The sequence below is a fragment of the Sus scrofa genome, chromosome 13 (genome assembly GCF_000003025.6).
Source record: "Sus scrofa isolate TJ Tabasco breed Duroc chromosome 13, Sscrofa11.1, whole genome shotgun sequence".
Taxonomy (NCBI): Eukaryota; Metazoa; Chordata; class Mammalia; order Artiodactyla; family Suidae; genus Sus; species Sus scrofa.
Genome location: NC_010455.5, coordinates 122688696 through 122714114, shown reverse-complemented (window position 1 = coordinate 122714114; position 25419 = coordinate 122688696). Strand labels below are relative to the sequence as shown.

The following is a 25419-nucleotide window of genomic DNA, read 5'->3' as shown; positions in this document are numbered from 1 at the left end:
CATTGTTCAATGTCTGAGTTTTAGTTCAGTCTCCATTATTCAAAATATTTTTAAAACTGCACAGGTGGGTCAAATGACTGTTCTGGTTCATCTTGATTTTGAAAGGAATGAATTTCATCACCTACATAAGGATTAAATTCAGAGAACGTCATGGAAATGTAATCCTCAACAGGTGGTTCCCATTCTAGCAAATATGAGTTACTCTCCACCTAAAAGAGGAAGGACAATTGCCCAGGTTTCCTCCATTGCTTGACTATCTCTCTATTTAAACTTTCTTCATGATATATGAACTGGGTCAGGGTATACCAACTGCCCACAGAAAACACTTTTTCTTTCTTTCCTTTTTTTTTGGTTTTGGGGTTTTTTTGTTTGGTTTTTTTTTTTTTTTTTTTTTGGTTTCTGCAATAAGAGCTTTCTCTGATAAATCTGAAAATTACAATGTAGTTATGGGGTCATGATGCCACTTCTGTATCAATCTCTCATCCTCATGAAAAATCAAAACTGTCCAAATTGAATATGCAAAATACCAATTAAATTTCTTAAAAAGAACATAAAAACACATCAAAGTCCTGGGGTATAATCTGTCATCATTCTCATTAGTATTACTATTATTATTTATAGAATTTACATATTGAATTCAGAAAACCAAAACTGAAAGACCACATAAGACTACAGACCATGAGGTCAAAGGAAAATCTGATAAAACATACCAGAATCAGCATCTACTGTCTTGACAGATAATTAAATATTTTTATATTAACCCAGCACTCTAAATCATTTTCAGAAAGGCCACAGATATTCTGTTCCAGCCATTATACACTGCCCACATTAACCAACACCACCCCCACTTCAGAACAAAGCAGCACTAATCTTGGAGCCAAAACCCCAATTTTGAGTAACTGCTCTGCTATCTACTAACCCAATGATGTAAAAGTTAATATCACCTCTCTGAGACTGTCTTCTCATTTGTAAAATAGGATATGGCTTTCCCTACTTTCAAAGTTGTAAGAGTATATGAAATAAGGTACATGAAAAGACTTTTGTGAATTAAAAAAAAATCACCCAGTTGTAAAAGATTCCGATCAATCATTTCTCCATATGAAAAGACTAAAAAAACAAGCACTCTACCTCAACCAAATACACAAGATGGCAACTAAACTGAAAAGGAATTTAAAGAAAAGGCAGATAGTGTTTCTTTTAGGCTTGCTGCCATATTTCATTTAGGCACACCCGAGACTCTGGGCAGACCTTTATTTCATGGCTGCACTAATTTCTATGTCAAGATGTGTAGCCATGTCTTATGAGTCAAAAATAATCACACAAAACCCATGAAAGCCAGATTCTATTTTCCTTAAGCCTCAGGCCAAGAGAAGTGCTGTGCTTTGTTTTATGCTCATTCCTACTTCATTATGCCATTGCAGGTTATAAAGCTGGGGGGAGAGAACAAAATACTTACAGCTGCAGACACTATCTGGGCAGAAATTCCCTTCAAAAGTGAATGTCGCATAACTGATCCATGGAGTGAAAAAGAATCAGGTAATTTCTTCTTTCTTAAAAAAAAGAAAAACGTTTAAGAACAGGAAAAAAAAATTTGGGAAGGCAGGGTCTTTAAAGCCTTGAAAGAACAAAAAAATAAAAACAACAGTGTATGTAATTTGTTAGCTTTGTTTCTTGAAGAGGTATGAAGAGTCTAACAATCTCACATTAAGATGTTGCACTAAATCCACCCTGAACCTTGGAGAAGCGCAAGCAGAAAAATGAGTAAAGCCACCACTCCTTTTTCACTGATTCAACCCGTTCCTAGGTTAAATGTCTATCTACAGGGAGTTCCCATCGTAGCTCAATGGTTAAGGAATCTGACTAGGAACCATGACATGAGGTTGTGGGGTCGATCCCTGGCCTTTCTCAGTGGGTTAAGGATCCAGCATTGCTGTGGCTGTGGTGTAGGCCAGCGGCTACAGCTCCAATTCGGCCCCTAGCCTGGGAACCTCCATATGCCGCGAGTATGGCCCTAGAAAAGACAAAAAAAAAAGTCTATTTACAAATTAATGGATAAAGAATATGTTTATATATGTATACACACACACACAAAGAGACATATATATATATAATGGATATTACAGCCATAAGAAAGAAGGAAATCCTGCCATTCGTGACAACACTGATGTACCTTGAGGGCATTATGCTGCATGAAATAAGACAGAGCAAGACATACACTGTAGGATCTCACTTATATGTAGAATTTTTAAGAGTCAAACTCAGAGAAACAGAGTAGAACACTGGTAGTCAGGGATGGGGGGTAAATACAGAGATGCTAATCAAAGGGTATAAATTTCCAGGGTGTTATTTGTTTTGTTTTTTGTTTTGTTTTTTTTGCTTTTTTAGGGCCGCACCTGTAGCATATGGAAGTTCCCAGGCTAAGGGTCAAATCAGAGCTGCAGCTGCCAGCCTACTCCACAACCACAGCAATTCGATATCTGAGCTGCATCCTTGGCCTACACCACAGCCCACGGCAATGCCGGATCCTTAACCCACTGAGTGAGGCCAGGGATTGAACCTGCACCCTCATGAATACTAGTTGGGTTCGTTACCACAGAGCCACAATTGGAACTCCCTAAACTTCCAGTTTTAAGAAGAATAAGTTCTGAAGATTTAATGCATAATGTGGTGACTACAGCTAACAACACTGTGTTATACACTTGAAAGTCACCAAGAGAGTAAATATTAGATGTTCTCACTGCAAAAAAAAAAAAAAAAAAAAAGATTTTGAGAGGTGATAAAAGGTGTTAAGTGTTAACTAACCCTATTATGGTTTCACAATATATACATATATAAAAAAATTACACTGTATTAAATCTACATAGCACTGTGTGTCAGTTTTATCTCAAAAAAGCTGAAAAATACTAAGTTATCTATTTGTAGAAGAAAATGATGAGCAAGTTAATATATCCAGCCATGGTCCCTACCCCACAAGAGCTGACAACCTAAAGAAGACAGCACTGATTCGGGCAAAATTTAAGAAGTGAGGAAAAATACACCGACAATTTATCAACATTAAAGTTACACATGAATTCAATAAAGTATTTACATTATGCTCCCTCCACTTCTTTCCTTTTCATGTGCTCTCCAAGAATTTGGAAGGTGAAAAGCAGCCAAAATGAAGTTATTTAGGGTTAGAAGTCCTTTTCCCAAATCTTTAATCATCCTTGTGACTCTCCTCTGAACCCATTCCAAGGGAATGAAGAAATGCTGGAGTTGTCCTTAGAGAGCAGGAGGAAGGGGGTGGGGAGCAGAGGGAACAGAAGGTGGTGAGGTAAACCAAGCCCCAGTTTCCACCACAGACACTGGACCAGGTTGGATGTGTGCACCTCCCAAGGGCTCTCTGGCTTCCGGGAGCCCCTGGCTGTTATCATGGCTTCCTGTTGGGGGCTCAGAAGATGGCGGTCTTAGAGGCCACCTTTTTGTCCGCTCTCCTCGACAGTGCCAAGATCTTCAGGGCTTAATAAGCATATTATTGAGATCCACAGGCCCTCCACTTCCTATGCAGGGCTTCAGCAGACCACACTGTACACAAGTATGATTTAAATACTTACCTTTTTAAGTTGGTCCTGTCACCACTATCGGAGCTTGCCACAGATGAAGTATCATAGGAGTGAGAATCAATAGTATCAATGTTTAACAACGTGGGATCTTCAAGAACAAAAGATTCATCTTCATCATCAGTCTAAATGAGAAGAACATGGATCAATAAACTCAAAATTCCAAATACTCTATAAGTCCAATAGGCCTTAATGGGTTTCTCCCAAACACTCATATGGTTATTCTTCTTTTCACCCCTTTCCCATGCACTGTTATTGACCCAAGAATCACAGAACAGAATTAAATTTCAACTCTGATATCTCTTCCTACAAGGAGTTCACTCCAAAACTTTCTTTCGTGCAGAGATAGAAGGAGCAGTTACACAGATCACTGTTAGTTGCAGAACATTTTTTAAAATTCAAATCTGTATAGATGCTTTACCAGTTAACTAACAGCCAATGGCTGATTAGAAGACAATAAGGACCACCTGACTACAAATAATATGTCTAGAAAAATATGACAAGCAGACAAAAGGAAGGCATTCTGGGTTGGAAATAGCATGTGTAGTGATTTCACAACATGGGTTTTACCAATGAAAAAGGAAGTAGTCCAAAATGACTGGGGTATATGAATAGGCACTGGAGGCGATCCTAGAAAGATAAGCTGGGGCCCAACTTTTAAAAAGCCTATATTCCATTAAGCTAAGTGACAGGAGGGCCCATGTCTATTTTGTCCACCACTGTATCCCTAGTGCCTAGTTCAATGCCTGACTCATGATCAGTATCATTTACTTAAGAAATCAGTAAGCTATATATAATAGGCAGTGGGAAGGCAATTAAGATATTTAAGAAATGAACACACATGATGGGGACCATGTTTCAGAAAGAGAAAGAGGGCAGAACGAAGACAGATGAGGGTGGAGGGGGGAGACCGAGGCAGGAAGACTACTAAGGACCAGTAAGAAGGCTACTGCAAATGTCAGGCAAAGAGAGGACAGTCCAGTCTAGGAATACAGCAGAAGAGGTCAAGAGAAAGAACCATGAAAGACATTCATGAGATAAAATCCAAAATTCTTGCTTACCATTTAAACAGTGTTTTGTTTTCTTTTGGGGTGGGAGAGAAGTCAAAGAAGATTCCAACTAAGCAAAAGCAAAAGGTGCCAATTGAGATAAGAAAGCAGGACAGCAGATAAAGAGGAATGAGTTTAGCTTTGAACAAGTTGATTCTGAGCAAAGACTAATTAAAGAAAAATGTCGTGACCATGCCTTCTCTTTCAGTTGGACTACCTTCTGTCTGACCACTGCCATCCCTGTTCTTAAGAAATGAGTATATACTCATTGCCTCCACTTTCTCCACCCATTACTAGCTACTGACGGCTAATGCTGCTCAAGTTACTACTCAAATCCATGGGCCTCTTTTCAGCTGATGTGCTCTTGTCCTGTCCACATCATTTGACACTACTGACCATTTCCTTCCTCCTTGAAGTTTTTCTTCACATGGTTTCCAAATACACCTGTTATCTGCTACTCCTACAATTTGCTTGGCCTCTTCTATCAGTCATGTTCTCTATTTTCTCCTCAGCCCAACCTCTAAAGGATGATGTTCCCCAGAATTATATTCTCGGCCCTCATGTTTTTCCACTTCACACACTTCCTATATGAACGAGCATATCCACAGCTGTAGCTTCAAGTACCCTGTCTTGCTAATGACTCCAAAATCTGTATCTCTTTAGTACCACCGTTTCTTTTAAGGTTTAGGCCATATTTTCAACTGTTTTTCAGGTAACTCCACAAGTAAGATTGCTAAGGGCAGGTTGCCGGTTAGCAAGGAGCTGTTATGTTACTTGAGATCTGTATAAGAACGGATGGACTGCCACAGGGAAAGGGAAAAGAAACAATTCATAAATAAGAAGTGCAACACCGAAGTCTTAAGCAGGCGAGTCAATCAGAATCTAATTTGATTTTCTTAAGCAGCCTGGGGACATAATTAAAGAAAACAGATTACCTAAATTAAGCCAGGGTTGAGGGCTTACAGGATAAGTGGGAAAAAAGTGAAAAAGAGAATTGAGGATATCAATAAAGCTGAATTTAAAATTACTAGCTACACAACAGAGGCATCAATTCTCCCTAAGTAATATGTAAAATCTACACAACCCTATCAAATTTCAGTTGGCGTGTATGTATATATGCAAACTAATAAAGTGGTTCTAAAACTTACATGGAAATACAAGAGACCAAGAATAAGAAAGGCAATCAATCATGAAGAACAACAACAAAACTGGAAGATTTGAAACTACTAGATATCAAGACCTATCATGGCACAGCAGAAACAAATACAAATAGGAACCACGAGGTTGCGGGTTCGATCCCTGGCCTCGCTCAATGGGTTAAGGATCTGGTGTTTCCGTGAGCTGTGGTATAGGTCTCGGAAGCAGCTCAGATTCTGCATTGCTATGTCTGTGGTGCAGGCCGGCAGCTGTAGCTCCGATTCGACCCCTAGCCTGGGAACCTCCATATGCCGCGGGTGCAGCCCTAAAAAAAAAAAAAAGACATAAAGATTCAAATATTAAGAGTGTGATATTGAGGCAAGTATAGAAAGGTCAGTGGCATCACACCCACATGTACATGATGGACTGATTTAACACAAAAGTGACACCACAGAAAAGAATGGTGCTCAGTAAATGGTGCTACCTCAGACCTCACACACACAGAAAATTCCAGATGAACTGCAGATCACAGCAGCACTTTCTATTGTAAAAAAAGCCCATAAATAGTAGAATGAATAAATAATGGTATAAAATAATAAAGAAGTTTACATAGCAATGGGAATGGATTAACAATTAGCAGCAGCAAAAATATGTATGAATCTAAAAACATAATATTGGAGTTCCTGCTGTAGCAGAGCAAGATAAGGATCTGGCATTGTCTCTGTGCTGACATGGGTTTGATCCCCCTTACATTGCACTGGGTTAAGGATCCAGTGTCACCCCAGTGTGGCACAGGTCGAAGATGTGGCTTGGATTCAATCCCTGGCCCAGGAACTTCCATATGCTGTGGGTGTGACCAAAAAAAAAAAAAAAAAATTAAAGATGTAAATAATTTGTGCTTCTAAAGAAACATAAAGTAAAAAAATAAAAACAGGAGTTCCCGACATGGCTCAGTGGTTAACGAATCTGACTAGGAACCATGAGGTTGCAGGTTCAATCCCTGGCCTTGCTCAGTGGGTTAAGGATCTGGCGCTGCCGTGAGCTGTGGTGTAGGTCGCAGACTCGGCTCAGATCTGGCGTTTCTGTGGCTGTGGCGTAGGCCAGCAGCTGCAGCTCCAATTGGACCCCTAGCCTGAGAACCTCCATATGCTGCAGGTGCAGCCCTAAAAAAGGCAAAAAGACAAAAAAGAAAAAAAAATTAATAAAAACATATTTACTGAGTGAAATAAGTCAGACACACAAAAGCACATACTGTAAAATTCCATTTATATGAAGTTCAAAGCAAGCAAGCCCATCAATGCTGGTAGAAGTCATGACAGTGATTATCCTGGGGTTGGGTACTGAAGGAGCGCATCAGGGGCTTCTAGGGTGCTTCCTCGTGCCGTGGGTGTGGCGAAAAAAGAGAAAGAAATTTCTGGCTACATGATCCAACAGTAGAGTTGAGGTGAAAGCAGGACTATTCTCAGAGACTGGGAGACTAAGAAGGATCAAGAGACTTGGTCCTGAGGAGGTCAAAGAGCAGGTTTAATGGAAGTAAGGGAAGTGCCAGGGTGGCGGTGGGGGAGGATTATTAGGATTAGAGAATGGAATTTCAAAATGAAAAACCTCAGAAGTAGCACAGTGTCAAAGCATGACAAGGCCTAGTAACATTACTTCACGCCCTAAATTCTGAGATTTAGGATGTCTCAGTAATCTCTTTCTGTAAAATATCTTGGATGTCTATTTCTTCCCAGTGCCTTTTCAGGCTGATATTTAATGAACATTATAGAATGTTCCTAGAGCATATCCTAGAGCAAGTGTTCTACTTCTGTCCTTTTTTCTTCTTTTTTAAAATAATTTTCTTAAATACTTCTTCTGCCTTAATAGTCTTCATGTTCAGAGTTCCCTTCAGGGCACAGAGGAAACGAATCCAACTAGGAACCATGAGGTTGCGGGTTCGATCCCTGGCCTCGCTCTGTGGGTTAAGGATTCGGCGTTGTGGTGAGCTGTGGTGTAGGTTGCAGACGGGGCTCGGATCCCAAGTTGCTGTGGCTGTGGTATAGGCCAGCAGCTGTGGCTAGGATTCAACCCCTAGCCTGGGACCTCCATATGCTGCAGGTGTGGCCCCAAAAAGAAAAAAAAAAAAAAAGTCTTCATATTCTACAACTTTAATTATTTTTACTTTCACTTATCCACCTGCCTAGTTCCCTGGTGGGGTGAAAAGTTGCCAGTTTCCAGTCCTTTTTCTCAAGTCAGAGACAGTCAAGTAACACTTCATAATCCTAGTGTTTAACAGTTTGATCCAAATACACAAGGCACCCAAATTACTCTTGAGGATGATAATAGTATTATCTTCTCAGTAAACCACTAATGACTGTACTTAACTGTTACCAGTAGATAAGTAAATTTTGCACAGACAGTTTTCCTTCATTATGAAAGCAGTCTCATTCCTATGAGCACTATTTTCTTTGTCACTATTATATAAATATGTACAAATAGGGCTTTGTACCCAGTCCTCTAAGATTATTTTTATTTCTTACTTAGTAATTGAAATGAGTATGTGATTAAGGCCATGTTATTGAAATTGACAAAACTTAATCTCTTCATCTCTAAAAAAAGATTTCCTCTACATTAAAAAGCACGCAAAAAATATCACTCTAATGGGGTATTTTTTTCATTGACCAAAGCCTTGTTAAAATTATAAATGCTTAAGTCTTATTAACAGAGATCACACACACTTCTAAAGTTAAAATACAAACAGCAACATCAAGCCGATACTTTAAAAAGACGCAAAATTCATACAAGAAAAAGATATAATTCACAGAGAAAGTAATTTACATCCTATATAGTATGCCTATAACCCTGGAAGTATAGATAAAGAATAAAGTCTATTTCCAACTCATTCAGACCTATGGGGTCTGTGGTCATTTCTGCTGAAGAACCTTTACATCATTATCTTTTAGAAAACACAATCATGGACCCGAAATAGATTTTTTACATCTTTTTCTAATTAAAAGCTAAAAACCCCCAATGGGAGTCTTAAGCAAGTTTTTAAAAGATCAAGACTGAGCTGAAGAACTGTCGACAGATGCAGGGCACAAAAAAACTGGCCCACTTCCCCAACACCTACTTCCCCAGGGCTCCTTTATAAAGCCTTTATGATCTGCTAATTCAGAAAATAACATCATTTTGCAACTCTGAAAAACCTTTTAACAGAGATGGTATTCGTGAGATAAACTATAAAGGCATCATTTTCTTTACATTGAAGGGTGATGGAGTGCTTTACAGGACTGCAGATGCTCTTATCAGAGGATGAGCTATTTGAGCATCACTAGTAGAGGTAACATTTTCAAAATGTAATACAAATCTCAAAAGTGATGTGAATTTAATATTTCAACTCACTTAATAAAACATTTCTTTAGCCTACCAAGTATGAACCATCGTAGCAGCCATAGAGATGAACAAAGCATGGCTTCTACCCTTGAGAAGCTCACAATCCAGATCACCACGGTCTGGTAGAACTCTCTGCAACAATGAAAATATTCTGCATCTAAGCTATCCACTAGAGCTGCCACTAGCCACATGCGGTTATTGAGTACTTGGCATGTGCCTTGTACAAATAAGCAAATGAATTTTTATTTAACTGTAATCGATTTAAATTTAAATTGCCACATGTGACTAGTGGTTCCCATATTGGACAATGAAGATCTAGATACATACACTATAACTCAGAAGTATTAAAATCAATGCCATAGGAGTTCCTATTGTGGCTCAGTGGAAACGAATCTGACTAGCATCCATGAGGACATAGGTTCAATCTCCAGCCTCGCTCAGTGGGTTAAGGATCCGGTGCTGCTGTGAACTGTGGTGTAGGTCACAGACACAGCTCAGATCTGGCGTTGCTGTGGCTGTAGCGTAGGCCGGCAGCTGCAGCTCCAACTCAACCCTTGGCCTGGGAACTTCCACATGCCGAGGATGCAGCCCTAAAAAAAAAGACAAAAAAAAAAAAAAAATCAATGCCATAAAGTGATAGCGATCATTAACATATACCTACTTCATTTAGTATGCTTTCCAGTGTTGGAGGAGTATCAACTTGAGGAATATCAAATTCCTTATCATCAATCTAAAGAGAGAAGAGAAATTAATGCTCACAAAATGATGCTTTCCTTCTTATAATCTTGAAGGTGTTTTAACTTATTAGAACCATTATCAATTAGGAGACAAACATAATACCAAGCTCTTCATACAGAGAGCCAACTCAATAATCCATGATAAAAAGGGTCAGATCAAAAGACACAGAATTGCTCCCTTTCCTTCCACATATTCAGTGATTATCAAGGACAAATATGCACTGACTGCACCAACCTGACAGCCCTTTCCAAGAAGCTTCCATTGAAGGGCTTTGGCATCTGCTTTCAACGAGAAAAAAAAACAACACTTCTTATGACAAGCCCTAATTCTCTAAGTTTTGACATAAGTCGTAAGCAAGATACAAAGGTTTAACATTGCATTTTTTAGTTAGTTCATAAATTATGGCGGGAGATGATTACATTAAACAACTTATTAAATATTCTCATGGTCACAAAAACCTATTAGTAAAATATCAATGGGGAAAAAAAATGAACTGCACAAGAATTCTAAACCTATCACTATCTCTATGATATTGAGCAGTCATTAAATACAGCCGCACTTCAGTTTCTCCCCCTATAAAGGGGAGTATCAGAGTGCTGTAAAGGTCAAATGAAATGTATTAAAGTGTTTCATAAACTAATGAATTATACAAATGAAGAGTAGTATCACCTCATAAAACTATATATAGATGCCTATGAATCCACATAAAAATGATAAATTTAGAGTCTTTGGATCATAAAGTACACTCTAACCAACATTTCGATTAAACATTATCACTTGACGAAAGCTGAATTTTTACCAGATCATTTTTGAACTCCAGTTCCTTGTCCAGATCTATGTAGGAGAATTTTGAAAGTGAAGCTTCTAGATTGAAAGATTTATTCAGTTCTTCATCAGTAGTCTTGGCACAGAAGCTCTGTTCCACATTTTCATGGTCTGGTTCATTTTCCATATTGACTTTTAACAAACGATTTCAGTCAATATAAGCAAGGTTTTGTCTGTTTTGTTTTTTGGGCTTAGATCATGATGAACTGAATGAAGATCTCTTTTCAAAAAAGAAAAAAATATATATCATTTAGATTTCCTCAAACGGACATTCCAAAGACTTACTGGGTCACACTTTTGTGGAAACTGATTCTTCACTCAATCATCTGATTATCAGTAAAGAGCAATCAATACCAGAGTACAGGGTATGACATGGGGGGAGGGTTTCTATAAGAGCATAAAGGAGGAACATTTGACCCATGGGTCTGGGAAGTGGCCCATCACCCGAGGTCCTAAGTCTGGTGATAGTGACAAACTTGAGACAAGCCACTAGACCTGGTACCAACTAGATTTAAGTACTTAAGAACATGTAGATAACTGGTATCAAGAGCTGCAATTAACTCCTACGCATTCAAAAACATGAGTAGACTTCCAGTGCTCCTTGAAGATAAGCATATAGACCAGTTCTGTCACTGGCATCCATACAGGGCCACAGGTGTCTAAGGGAACTTAGCACGGACACAGAAAGCCCAGATGGAGAGCTAGTCACTTAATATGATACTAGCAAATCTAAAGGTTCAAATCTACTAGGGGAGACAGCAATGATGCCGAGGATAAAATAATTTTACAGGTGACTAGAGATGTCTGGAAAGAAGGCTCATTAAAAAGAAACACAGACATTTTGAGGAAAAACAGAAATACTAAAGAAAAAGAAAATGTATGCAACTTGTTTTGATTTTTCGTAGCTATAAATAACACCATATCAAGAAGAAAGAGACAATTTGGTTTACTTGAAAAGCTGTCTAGAAAAAAATTCCAAAATTTCTAGAAAACTAAAAATATATTCAGGAAAAAAATTAAGTGTAACAAATTTGCTTGTAAATGTTTTTTGGTTTTGTTATAATTATGCTGAACTTTAAAAAGTCCATCACTTAGCTCTGTTTACCAAATCTATGAAAATAGAAATAATGCCACAGTAATGATGATAATAAAAACAAAGGTCATTTTGTTTTCCAGCCTAGCTGTTTTCCACAATTAGCAGAAATTCTCAGTAGGAAGCTTTTTTACACTACACACTGCCCCACAGGAGGTGTAATCACCACCACCACCAAACTTCCTCACTATAGAAACTTCTCTCATTCTTATTCTTTACCAAAGTGAAGGCAGGAAAAAGGCTGACAACCACTGAGCCACTGAGGAATTAATTTTTTAAAGGGAGTTGAGAATTAGTCCTTGCTATTGTTCTGTTAAAAAATAACATGCTCAGGACTTCCCATTGTGGCTCAGTGGTAACATGTTAATCCGACCAGTATCCATGATGACTCGGATTCCATTCCTGGTCTCGCTCAGTGGGTTAAGGATCCAGCATTGCTGGGAGCTGTGGTGTAGGTTGCAGATGTGGCTCAGATCCTACGTTGCCATGGCTGTGGTGTAGGCTAGCAGCTGCAGCTCCAATTCAATTCCTATCCTGGGAACTTCCATATGCTGCAGAATTTTTTTTCTAAAAAAAAAAAGACAAAAGATAAAATAATAATAAAAATAACATGCCCAGGAGTTCCCATCGTCGATCAGCAGGTTAAGAACCCAATTGTTATCCATGAGAAAGTGGATTCAATCCCTGGCCTTGCTCAGTGGATTAAGGATCTGACTCTTGCCGCAAACTTGTAGGTAGCTTGCAGATGCTTGGATCTGGCATTGCTGTAGCTATGGCTTAGGCCGGTAGCTGCAGCTCCAGTTCTGACCCCTAGCCTGAGAATTCCACATGCTGTGAGTATGTGTGGCCATAGAAAGACAAAAATAATGTTAATAATAACAATAACATGCCCAGAACTCACTGACAATTTTATCTAATTAGGCTTATTTTTTATTACTTAAAATGAATTTTACTCCCTTTAATATTTCTTTTTTATCATAATGAAAAATATTCACTCCCTTTAGTATCTCTTTTTTATCATGAAGTGTAAGCCATGCAGACTCATGAAGACAGATTTTTTTTTTAAGAGATGAAACCAATTTTTCTAGCTAGTACATTTGGTATATTACCAAATACAGGCTAATTTATTTCACATTACAGAAGACAGGCTCTAAGGCTCCATCCCACAAACACATGCTAGCAAATACATTCCTAGAAGACCTAACAGGGCACTCAGTATCTGGCAACATCTGAAAGTATCTTTCCAATCGGTACTAAACGTACTTCTTCTGCAACGAGCCAAAAGCAGAAGTAGTATTAGCGTTTAAAAGCCTTTCTTCAAAGAAGACTGAATTGGCTCATGACAAATCCCTTCCTAATAAAGTTCACTCTTACTTGTACCACTTAGCAAAAATGATTTCAATTCATCAAGGAATGTTTGCAAACATGCACATATTCATATTCAGTGTTTCTTGAGGATAGTTAAATTTTATTCTTACACTTTTTTTATTTTTTATTTTATTTATTTATTTATTTGTCTTTCTGCCTTTTCTAGGGCCGCACCTGCAGCACATGGAGGTTCCCAGGCTAGGGGTCGAATTGGAGCTGTAGCTGCCAGCCTATGCCAGAGCCACATCTTGGACCTACCCCACAGCTCATGGCAATGCCAGATCCTTAACCCACTGAGCGAGGCCAGGGATCGAACCTGCAACCTCATGGTTCCTAGTCGGATTCGTTAACCACTGAGCCACGACAGGAACTCCTTCTTACACATTTTTTTAAATACTGGAAAAGACCACACAGCAAAAACAAAAACTTTAAATGATACAATAACCTAAAACATTTCATTTTTCACATCTTTGTCCCTAAAATAACTCAGAAAAGGAAAACAACTTTTTCTGGTTCTATTTATGTCTTCTATCTGGAGTTAATAAGAGGTTCTCAGAACAGGTCACTGTGAACTCCAATACTCACTATGAACGCCAATACCACACTGAAGAAGTTTCAAGAAATCAATCATTCTCTGAAAAAGGACATCATCCTGCCACTCTACCCTACTTCATTTTCAGCCCTCACTTCACTGAGCTATTATTGTGATGTGGTGGCAAAGTGCAAAGAATGTAAGCCAAAGAGTCGATTAAAACCAACTTTGAATCTGGACTTTCCCAGTTCCTATCTGTGACCTTGGCCAATTTTCTACCCTTTCAGAGCCCCTCTATTTCTACATCTATAAGATGAAATATTGTAGCCATTTGTACTGTCTGACTGGAGCATCACCTCTTGTTCTGGGAAAGTTTCCTTCAAACCATGTGATTCTTGCAGAGGCTGTCAATAAAAAAATCCCCAAGTAATAGCAATTACACAGTATAGCCAGGGTCCTTCACCACAATTAATTAAAATGGAACTGGTAAGGAAAAGCCATTTCCACTGTGCACTAAACAATGAATAATAAGGCTGAGCAGTATCCTCCCACCCTCCATCCAATTCTGTTCTTCAGAAAAGTTCATTCATTCAACACATATCAACTAAGCACCTACTATGCATCCATCCCTGGAGATCAGCCTCTACTGACAGAATTTACACTCTAGGTACAGATTCTCTAGCAAGGATGAAAGCAACCAGGGAAGAGGAGGAGAGAGGGTCCTGATATTATTCAGCTGCAGGCTCCAGTCTTTTATGATATTAGCTCTGGCTATAGACTTTTGGCATTTTGGCTACATAAGTAAACATACTCTCCCAATTTTTCTTCTTTTTTTTTTTCCTTTGGGTGGGGGTGGGAGGTCACTTACAATTGAGAGTCCCAACTCCTAGGAATGCAACTACATATTTTGCAGAGTTACTGTCAGGAATAAATGACATAACAACTTAAAGCATGCATATGTTGGTACTCTCTGGGGTATACCATGAACAATGCCTGAACAATACCTGAACACAGAATAGGTTTTTTAAGAAATTTTAAATTTCCTCAAGATTTCTAAATTCTTCTAAAGTTAAAGACCTGGGAGTTCTTGTCATGGCACAGCGGAAACGAATCTGACTAGGAACCATGAGGTTGCAGGTTCGATCCCTGGCCTCGCTCAGTGGGTTAAGAATCTGGCATTGTCGTGAGTTGTGGTGTAGGTCAAAGACGCAGCTCGGATCTGGCATTGCTGTGGCTATGGCGTAGGCCAGCAGCTGTAGCTCCAATTGGACCCCTAGCCTGGGAACCTCCATATGCCATGGGTGCGGCCCTAAAAAGACAAAAAAAAAAAAAAAAAGCTAAAGACCTGAAACAAGATCTGATAAAGGTCTAGCCAGTGTGAAGCATATTAAAAGTATATCCCTTACCAGAGGGACATACTTCAGATATATTAGAAGTTTCTTCAAGAACTGAATGAGGAGTTCCTGTCGTGGCACAGTGGAAATGAATCTGACTAGCATCCATGAGGATGCAGGATCGATCCCTGGCTTCACTCAGTGGGTTAAGGATCCAGCATTGCTGTGAGCTGTGGTGTAGGTTGCAGACATGGGTCAGATCCCGGGTTACTGTGGCTGTGGCGTAGGCCAGTGGTTACAGCTATGATTCGACCCCTAGCCTGGGAATCTCCATATGCTGCAGGTTCAGTCCTAAAAGGACAAAAAAAAAAAGAGCCAAATGGTAGGGGTTTTGTCTAAGACTAGCACAGGCCCCAGCAGAGTATGAAAGATACTTAATAAAAACTTTTAATTATACTATTAGCTCATTCTAAAATTATGCCATTTTGCACATCTACCTCCTCTTTTGTCACCTGCCAGAAGTTATTTTATGTTAACAAGTTTTTCCAACCCAAATATACCTATTGAATCAAAAGGTCACAATGTTCAGATTTTTTTGAAAAGGAGAGTTCACTAGAGCAGCTTCTGTACATTTTTTAGAAATTGAGCTGTGCTTGAATCTACCTTTGGTAGGCAGAATAACAGTACCCAGTGATGCCCATCCTAATCTCCAGAACCTGTGACTATGTTACCTTACATTGTCAAAAGGAACTTTGCACACGTGATTAAATTAGGGTCTTCAGTTGCAGGGCAGTATCTAGGTGGGTAACCACCAAGAGTCTCTACAAGTGGAAGAGTGGAGTTTCCATGACTCAATGGTTAACGAAACTGACTAGTCTCCACGAGGACTTGGGTTCGATCCCTGGCCTTGCTCAGTGGGTTAAGGATAACGGCATTGCCATGAACTGTGGTGTAGGTCACAGACACGGCTCAGATCCTGTGTTGCTATGGCTGTGGTGTAGGCCGGCGGCTACAGCTCCAATTCAGTCCTTATTGGGAACCTCCATATGCCACGGGTGCGGCCCAAAAAAAACAAAAAAATTAAAAATAAAAATAAATAAATAAAAGTGGAAGAGGGAAGCAAAACAGAGTGCAGAGAAAGAGATGTAATAACAGAAGCAGGGTCAGAGAAATACTACGTTGCAGGCTCTGAAGATGGAGGAAGGGTGCCAGGAGCCAAGGAATTTAGGCAATTTCTAGAAATTGCAGAGGACAAGGAAATGAATTCTCTCCTAAAACCTCCAGAAGGACCCCAGCCCTGCCACAGCTCGATTTTAGCCTAGTAGACCAGTGCTGGACTGGTGCACTACTGAACTATAAAATAATAAATCTTGGGTTTTTTGGAGTTCTCGTCATGGCTTAGTGGTTAACGAATCCGACTAGGAACCATGAGGTTGCGGGTTCGATCCCTGGCTTTGCTCAGAGGGTTAAGGATCCTGTGTTGCCGTGAGCGGTGCTGTAGGTCGCAGACATGGCTCGGATCCCGTGTTGCTATGGCTGTGGTGTAGGCCGGCGGTTACAGCTCCAATTCAACCCCTAGCCTGGGAACCTCCATATGCCATGGGAGCGGCCCAAGAAATGGCAAAAAGACAAATAAATAAATAAGTAAATCTTGGGGTTTTTTAAGCCACTAAATTTGTGGTTATTTGTTACAGCAAGAATAGCAAACGAATAGCAAACAAATAACATCAACAAACTTCAATTAATTTGTTTCTGGCCACATTCACCAACACCCTGAAATACTTACACCTCCCTTGTCACTTGGTGTTGCCCAAATATGTTATAGAGCAAGCTCTTCCAATGTGCAGACCAGTGGTGAAATGCTTAATACACGATGCTTAATATTATGCAGACTACACAATAGGTTATATGAAATCAGATTACTCTTAACAGAAATGCCTATCACAGAATCATGATTACCCAATATGTTGTCCATTTCTAAGTGCTGATAAACTCCTGCTTTAATAGTTCCGAGTGAAGATTATCTGACATCTTGATAGTTCCCAAGGCTACTCCCTCTTATTCCCAACCAATAAATAATAGATTCAAGGATCATTTTCAAAAATAAAGACATAGGAGTTCCCCAGTGGCTCAGCAGGTTAAGGATCTGGCATTGTCACTGCTTTGGTGTGGGTTCGATCCCCGCCTCCCTGGCCTGGAAACTTTTGCATGGCATGGGGGGGAAAAAAAAGGCATGTACCATATAAACAGCAGTGATCCCATTATGACACTGCTCAACTGAACCAGAACTCTAGAATGTGACCAGGTTAATGTGGAACTCCTACACTAGTTTTTTTTTTTTTTAATCTTGCAGACATTCTCAACCATTCTCAAGTTCCAGGATCCTATTTAACTCACGGACATTCTTTTCCTCCCAAAACTAGCATATGAGACACTTTTCACATTACACTGAAATTAAACTTTTTTTATTTTTATTTTTTGGCTTTTTGCCATTTCTTGGGCCGCTCCTGCGGCATATGGAGGTTCCCAGGCTAGGGGTCCAATCGGAGCTGTAGCCACCGGCCTACACCAGAGCCACAGCAACTCGGGATCCAAGCCACGTCTGCAACCTACACCACAGCTCACGGCAAGGCCGGATCGTTAACCTACTGAGCAAGGGCAGGGACCGAACCCGCAACCTCATGGTTCCTAGTCGGATTCGTTAACCACTGCGCCACGACAGGAAAGCCTAAACTTTTTTTAATATACTATAGCCTGCAAAAGATATCACAAAATCATGATATGGAAGCAATTTTACATGTCGACTTTGTTTCTGGTCTTCCCAACCCAAGTATTTCTCTTCCTCCACTTCTTTGTTTTGTCTTTTTGTGGTTTGTTTTGTGAAGAAAAATGTAATAGAGAATTAATGTCTCTTAGTTTTCTATTATCTTTTTCTAGTAAATAGACTCATTTTTAATAGCGCCCCAATGTCTACAGTGTAAAATTCCGAATTCTAAGCCTTTCTAGGCAGAGTAATTCCTTTACAAATAAGCTTTCTTCCCCTAAAATAGGCACATATAGGCAACTACAGCCCACAAGTGCTTAGAGCTGCCACTATGAAAAAGCCCAAAACTCTGTTTCTCTCTCTCTTCTCCTGGTAAATGTCTAAATAAGAAGAGTGACCATTTAAAACTCAGGAAGTACATACATATAGAACAAATGCTAAAAAGAAGAGGGAGAGAAGGAGAAGAGGGAGGAGGAGTGTCTGAGACCTACCTGTGCATGGTACAAAGTTACCAACAGGAACTGTCAGACCTAACTCTAGTAGCCCCATTCCAGAAAAGTAAAATCTAACCCCTACAACAAGCCTACAAATATCTATATTGTATGTAAACCCTAACATCATTATCATGTAATTTTGGGGGTGCTGCCGATCAAATACCCCATCTGCCTAGCCAGAAGAGTAAGCACCTAACATCCTTGTATCCAGTCTGGTCAACTAGTGTCCTTTCCTGAAATTTGTAAATACTGGAGGTAGGAGTTTTCTTTTCTCTTTGGGGTGCGTAAGCTTGAATGACATAATGCTGTTAGAATGAAGATAATTCAATCATTAATTCAAGAATCATTTAGGACTAGTACAGTCTGGAGTTCCCACTGTGGCACAGCAAGTTAAGAATCCAACTGCAGTGGGTCAGGTTGCTACAGAAGAGCAGGTTCAATCTCTGGCCCAGCACAGTGGGTTAAAGGGTCTGGCATTGCTGCAGCTGTGAAGTAGATCGCAGCTGTGGCTTGGATTCAATCCCTGGCCCAGAACTTCCATACACTGCAGATGTGGCCATAAAAATAAAAAAATTAAAAAAATTGGTTCCTTACATATATATATATACACACATATGACACGTGAAGCTGTAGGTTAAGAGAAGATGATATCTAAACTTCCTGAAAACTCTAAAAAGATCAAAAGTCAAACATACTTCATTAAGTTTAGAAGGCCTTGCTTTTTATTCTCATACGTAACTGACATTTGGCATCACAACAGCTGAAATGTCTATAAAAGGACTGGATACAGCTAAAAATCACTAAGTTTCCCCAAAATTCTGGAAGATGGAAAACATCCTTCTGCTGATCCTGATCCATGTACAGAGGAATGTATAAAGGATAATCAATATGCTATTCGCTTGAGCTCTGGAAAAAAATTTTCTCACATATAACTATGTTTCTCCAACCAGAAATTTTTTTTCTCATTTATCTTTATTCTGCATCTCAGTATCTACTCTTCTTAAATTTAATCATGAGCAAACCCAACTCTTAAACAAGCATGTAGATCCTCCATTCCCATTTATATTAGCTACACTTCAAACACACACCTGATATGTAATTATTTAATTGCAGACATATGGAGTAAGATTGGCACCACATGTTAACATCCCTGTTTGTTTTGTTTGGGGGAAGGTGGAGGGACAGCGTGGTAGAGGACACAGCCTTCCTGACTATTCTAGTCTCAGCCTAATATCAGGAGGGTATGAAGGAGGCATGCAGGTTTGGAGAAGGCTAGCCAGCCGTGCCTAATAACCCCGGGGGGGTTGGAACCTATCTCACTGACACTACTTCATACCACCCACCCTCCTCTGAAGCACACTCTAACATTTAGGCAGCTCCGTTTCCCCTCTTCTCCAGGTACCACACTTGGAGAACTAACCAGGATACAGGATTGGCCTGGAACGTTAGCTACCCACGTGTTCCCTGCTGCCCTCGCTCTGGGGAACACCTTACAAGCAGAGAGAAACTGGAATGAACCTCACAGGTGCGCAGCAATTCAAAGAGGTGTACACTCCGTCTAAGCCTCCGCCTCACACTCGGGGAGCACACTCACCCCTTTCCTCCAAGGATGGAGAAGCCTTTACCTGCGCCCAAGCCCCAAAGGCAGGCTGCACACCTGTTCGTCTGGAGGAGGGGATTGATCACCCCCCTCCACGTCTCACAATTAGGTGGAGAAGGTAAACCTGCACCTCAGCCTCACACTCGTTTAAAACCAACAAGTGGAAACTGTCTAACCCAGCTGCAGGCCAAACACAGGTCACGCCCCTCGGCCCCAGAGTCAATCCCGCTGGCCGGTGGGCCTCGGTCCAGTTAGCCGATCCTAGGCCGTGCCACTGTCCCGTGTACCCAAGGCTGAAGCTCAGAAACCCGGCGCACGCTATCCTCCCTCCCCGGGTACGGCCCCCGTCCACTATCCCCACCCGGCCGGCCAGCTCTCGGGAGAATCGTTACCTGAGCTCTGGAGGTCCCAGCCCAGGACCCGGGCCCGCGTGACCCCGCCCCCTGCTCTAGCCTCACGCATGCGCAGTATCTACTCAGTGGCCACGCTTCCGCTTTCATCTTCTCACCCCGGTCTCTTCTGGGCGGTCTGTCCCTCTAACGCCACGCCCCATTTAAAGGGCCAGAGACACAACGTCCCCTAAAGGTAATTAACACCTTTGGGAACAGGAGAGTGGAAACTTCCGAGGAGGAGCGCAGGCCAATAAATACTAGTCCTTGAGATGAGAAGAAAAACCCTCCTCCAGCCCGGTGTGGGTGAATTTATCTAGGCTTTAAGAAAGTGAACCTATCTTCAGCCAGCCCAAGAAATGGTAGTTGATTCCCAGGCTTTTGGAGTTTACAACCAGTAATTTTTAATTTTTTTATTGAGGTATAGTTGATTTATAATGTATTATTTTCTGGTGTAAAGCAAAAAATGACTCAGTTATACATATCTGTTCATATTCTTTTCCTTTACGGTTTATTACAGGATATTGAAATAGTTCCCTGTGCTATACTCTAGAACCTTGTTATTTATTTTATATGTAGTATTTTATATCTGCTAATCCCAAACTCTTAACCATCCCCCACCCTTCCTCCTTTGGTAACTGTAAGTTTGTTTTCCATATCTGTGAGTCTTTTTCTGTTTCATAAGTAAGTTCATTTGTGTCATATTTTAGATTCCACATAATAGTGATACAATATGGTATTTGTCATTCTCTTTCTGATTTAGTGTGATAATCTGTAGGTCTTTATATGTTGCTGCAAATGACATTGTTTTATTCTTTTTATGACCGAGTAGTATTTCCATCTGAATATATACCACACCTTCCTTATCCATTCATCCGTCAATGGACATTTAGGTTGCTTCTATGTCTTGGTTATTGTAAATAATGCTGCTATGAACATTGAGGTGCATGTATCTTTTTGAATTAGAGTTTTCTCTGGAGATATGCCAAGGAGTGGGACTGCTGAATTATATGGCCACCCTATTTTTAGTTTTTCAGTGAACCATATTGTCCTCCATAATGGCTGCACCAATTTGCATTCCCACAGTGTAGGAGGGTTCCCTTTCTTCCAGCATTTGTTATTTATAGACTTATTAATCATGGCCATCCTGATTGGTGTAAGGTGATATGTCATTGTAGTTTTGATCTGCATTTTTCTGGTAATTAGTGATGATGAGCATCTCTTCATGTGCCTGTTGTCTATCTGTATGTCTTCTTTGGTGAAATGCCTATTTATGTCTTCTGTCCATTCTTTGGGTTTTGTCTTTGTTGTTGTTGTTGTTGTTATTGTTGAGTTGTATGAGCTGTTTGTATATTTTGGAAATTAAGCCCTTGTCAGTAACTTTGTTTGTAATTATTTTCTCCCACTCTGTGTGTTGTCTTCTTCTTTTGTTTGATTTCCTTTGCTATGCAAAAGCTTGTAAGTTTGATTAGGTACCACTCGTTTATTTTTGCTTTTATTTCTATTGCCTTAAGAGACCGACCTAAGAAAATATTGGTACAATTTACATCAGAGAATGTTTTGTCTGTGTTCTCTTCTAGGATTTTTATGGTATCATGAATTATGTTTAAACTATTAAGCAATTTTGAGTTTTGTATATGGTGTAAGGAAGTATTCTAACTTCACTAATTTACATGTAGCTGTCCAGCTTTCCCAGCACCACTTGCTGAAGAGAGTGTCCTTTCTCCAGTATATATTCTTGCCTCCTTTGCCAAAGATTAATTGATTACAAGTTTGTGGGCTTATTTCTGGACCCTCTATTCTGTTCCATTGATCCATATGTCTGTTTTTGTGCCAATACTATGCTGTTTTGGTTACTGTGGCTTTGTAGTTTTGTCTGAATTCTGGGAGGGTTATGCCTGCAGCTTTGTTCTTTTTCCTCAGGATTGCTTTGTCAATTCTGGGTGTTTTATGATTCCATATAAATTTTAGAATTATTTGTTCTAGTTCTATAAAGTGCAACCAGTAATTTTTTTTTTTTCTTTTTAGGGTCACACCTGCGGCATATGGAAGTTCTGGGCACAGGGGGGAGGGTGACTAGGGGTCAAATCAGAGCTGCAGCTGCCAGATCTGAGCCCCATCTGTGACCTACACCACAGCTTGCAGCAACACCAGTTCCTCAACCCACTGAGCCACACAGGAACTCCACAACCAGTAATTTTTAATTTTAATCTTTTTAAAGAGGAACATAGAATTACTAGCTTTTTCTTTTGCCAAGTAAAGATAATTAGCCACACACACTAAAAACCAACTATTATTTTCTAAATTCCCATCAACATTGCTCTGTAAAAATACATCTTAACACCAGAAGTGTAGCAGAGATACACTCTCAGATAAAGGAGATATCTTTAAAATGGATTAAAACCTATGTTTATTTCTCTTATTCCTCCTAAAAAAAGATGAACTCTTTCAGGACAGACTGGTTTTTAAAAGCCACCATTATAGATGACATTGGCCCCAGGGCACAGATCTTAGGCCCCTGCTAGAGCCTAACATCAAGAAAATAGAAGGAGGAAGACCACCAGAAGATATTCTTGGAAGGAAATGCAGAAACTATGCAGTTGGGCAAACATTTATTAAGCATCAACCAGGTTCACCATACTTCTGGGTCTTTGAAGGACCTAAATGTGGGTAAGACACAGTCTTGCCCTCTAGCTATTCTGTCTAAGAACTCAGTGTACAGACAAAGCCATAATACAAGGCAGGCTGTTTTGAGTGGTATAAGGAAGATATGAGGCCAGGAGTTCCCATGTGGCTCAGCAGAAACGAATCTGACTAGGATCCATGAGGATGCAGGTTCGATCCCTGGCCCTGCTCTGTGGGTTAAGGATCCAGCGTTGCCGTGAGCTGTGGTGTAGGTCACAGACAGGGCTCAGATCTGGCATTGCTGTGCCTGTGGCCTAGGCAGGCATCTGCAACTCTGATTCAACCCCTAGCCCAGGAACCTCTGTAGGCCATGAATGTGGCCCTAAAAAGATGAAAAAAATCAAAACAGAAAAGAAAGGTATGAGACCGTCATTTCAGAATCATGCATGAGGGAAAATGGGGAATGCTCCAGGAAGAAAGTGTTGTCTTATTCGGGCCCTGAAGGATTTCAGTGGACACAGAGCAGGGAGAATTACTAGCTGAGGGAACAGTAGGATCAAAGGCAGTACAAAGCAAGATTGGAGACTAGCCTGATGTAGCTGTGGCATTGGCAGTGGCTTTCAAATTGTTTTGATCATCATTCACAGAAAGAAATACATTTCAACTATGACCTATAATATATATATAGTGTGCGGTGCAACTTGGTATTTTCTATTCTATTCTACTCTTCTTTTTAAATGCTGGCCACTAAATTGATTTCATAACATTAAGGCATTGCAACCCAGAGTTTGCAGCACTGGTGTAGAATGTGTCGGAGGGACAATGGGATTCAAGGCTGGAGAGGCTAGGACCAGATCCAGGAGGGCATTGAACACCAAGTTTGGAGGGGGGGGGTCTGCTCTTCTGTAAGAGCTTTTGGAGGTCCTTAAGCAAAGGAGTAGCATAATTGTAGCTGTGCTTTTGAACTCTGGAGACCTGCCTTCTGTTCTGAATATCACATTTTTAGAGGAAACCTATTGAGCAGGAGCCTGTCTGGAGCAAAGTAAGCAGGCTGGTGAGATCAGAGACCCTGTCTGAGAGAGAACAGTTGAAAGTGTTGAGCAGGAGGAAATTGATAGAAGTAGGGGGGAACTGGGTTATGGAGGGAGGAGGTGGGGAAGGTCGCTACCTGACCTTTTTGAAATATCTCTGCAGCAGGTGTAGACTTACTCTGTGTAACTCTAGAAAGTAAAGCTGGGACCTGTGGATAGATGTTGTAGGGAAGCAATTCCAACTCACAGTAAGGAGTGCTTAAGCATGGTCCAAGCTCACATTGCCATCCTTACAGGGTGGTTTACATTAATTAAAAAATCAGACTATTGTATCCTTCTATTGAAAACTTGGGAAAATCAGGAGATAAAAGTAAAGCATAAATTACCCACATTTCAGAAAAGAAGCACTTATGATTTTGGCTCATTTTCATTGGGTCTTTTGCCTTGCATATTTGTATTTTTTTCCCTTGCAGCATATGGATGTTCCTGGGCTAGGGGGGTCAGATTGAAGCTGCAGTTGCGGTCTACACCACTATGCTGCAGCTTTTGGCAACACCAGATCCTTAACCCACTGAGTGAGGCCAGGGATCGAACCTGCATCCTCACAAAGACTAACTGTGTTGGATTCTTAACCTAATGTGCCACAACAGGGACTCAGTATATTTGTATTCTTTACACAATAGACCTATGTAGAAAATACATTTCTGTACCCTGCTTTCTATTTTTTTTTTCTCAAGGTTATGTCTTGAACACTATACACTGTTATTCAGATTGTTCACAGATATTTATAATGGCTACATAATTGTGGATAATATAGTTTATTTCACTATTTTTGGACTTGGGGGGGTCTTATTTTTCACTGTTAACAAGAACATTGCTGTGAATATCCTTATGTAAGGGAAATTACTGATTCAAAGGCTTTGAAAGCTCTTAAGTCTGTGATTAACTACTGCCAAATTGCTTTCCAGAAAAATCAGGCCAGTTTTCATTCTCACCAGAAGTGCTCAAAGGGGCCCAACACACATGCCCACCAGCATTTATTTTATCCTTTTTAAAAAGCTTTGACAATTTGATAGAGGAAGTGGCACTAATTTTAATTTGTAGTAGATTACTAGTGGGGTGGAATATCTTTATAAATTTATCAACCCTTTATAGTTATTCTGGGAATGCAATTTCACTGCCTCTGTTTGCATTTGTGATTGGCAAATAGCACTAAGTGAATTGTTGCAGACATATGAGAAAAAAAAACACAGAGGGATTTAAAAAATAAATGATGCAGTCACACCAAGTTATAGACAAATTATATTGTGGTATATCGTACAAACAAAGGTTAGCGGGGAATTGAGTCATCACGAGGTATGTGGTTAAATAGGTCTGTGCTATTGCAGTCAGTAAAATATTTATGTTGTAAGGGGCAATTTGGTTTCAGCAAAATACCATTCCTTATATTAAATCGACATTGTAAATTT

General features: G+C 40.1%; 1 protein-coding gene across 2 annotated transcripts in view; it reads right to left on the bottom strand.

The window, feature by feature from the left end:
- The window catches only part of VPS8 (VPS8, CORVET complex subunit), a 259945-nt gene extending 239511 nt beyond the window's left edge, over positions 1–20434 (bottom strand). The window contains exons 1-5 of one of the 2 annotated variants that reach the window (XM_021069974.1): positions 20298–20434; positions 10695–10940; positions 9819–9887; positions 3594–3724; positions 1457–1550 (exon numbers count right to left, since the gene is read on the bottom strand). In XM_021069974.1, coding sequence (XP_020925633.1) covers positions 1457–1550; positions 3594–3724; positions 9819–9887; positions 10695–10847 — 447 coding nt within the window. In that variant the 5' untranslated portion in view covers positions 10848–10940; positions 20298–20434. The remainder of the gene's footprint in view (positions 1–1456; positions 1551–3593; positions 3725–9818; positions 9888–10694; positions 10941–20297) is intronic. The other variant, XM_021069973.1, reaches the window with a different exon arrangement.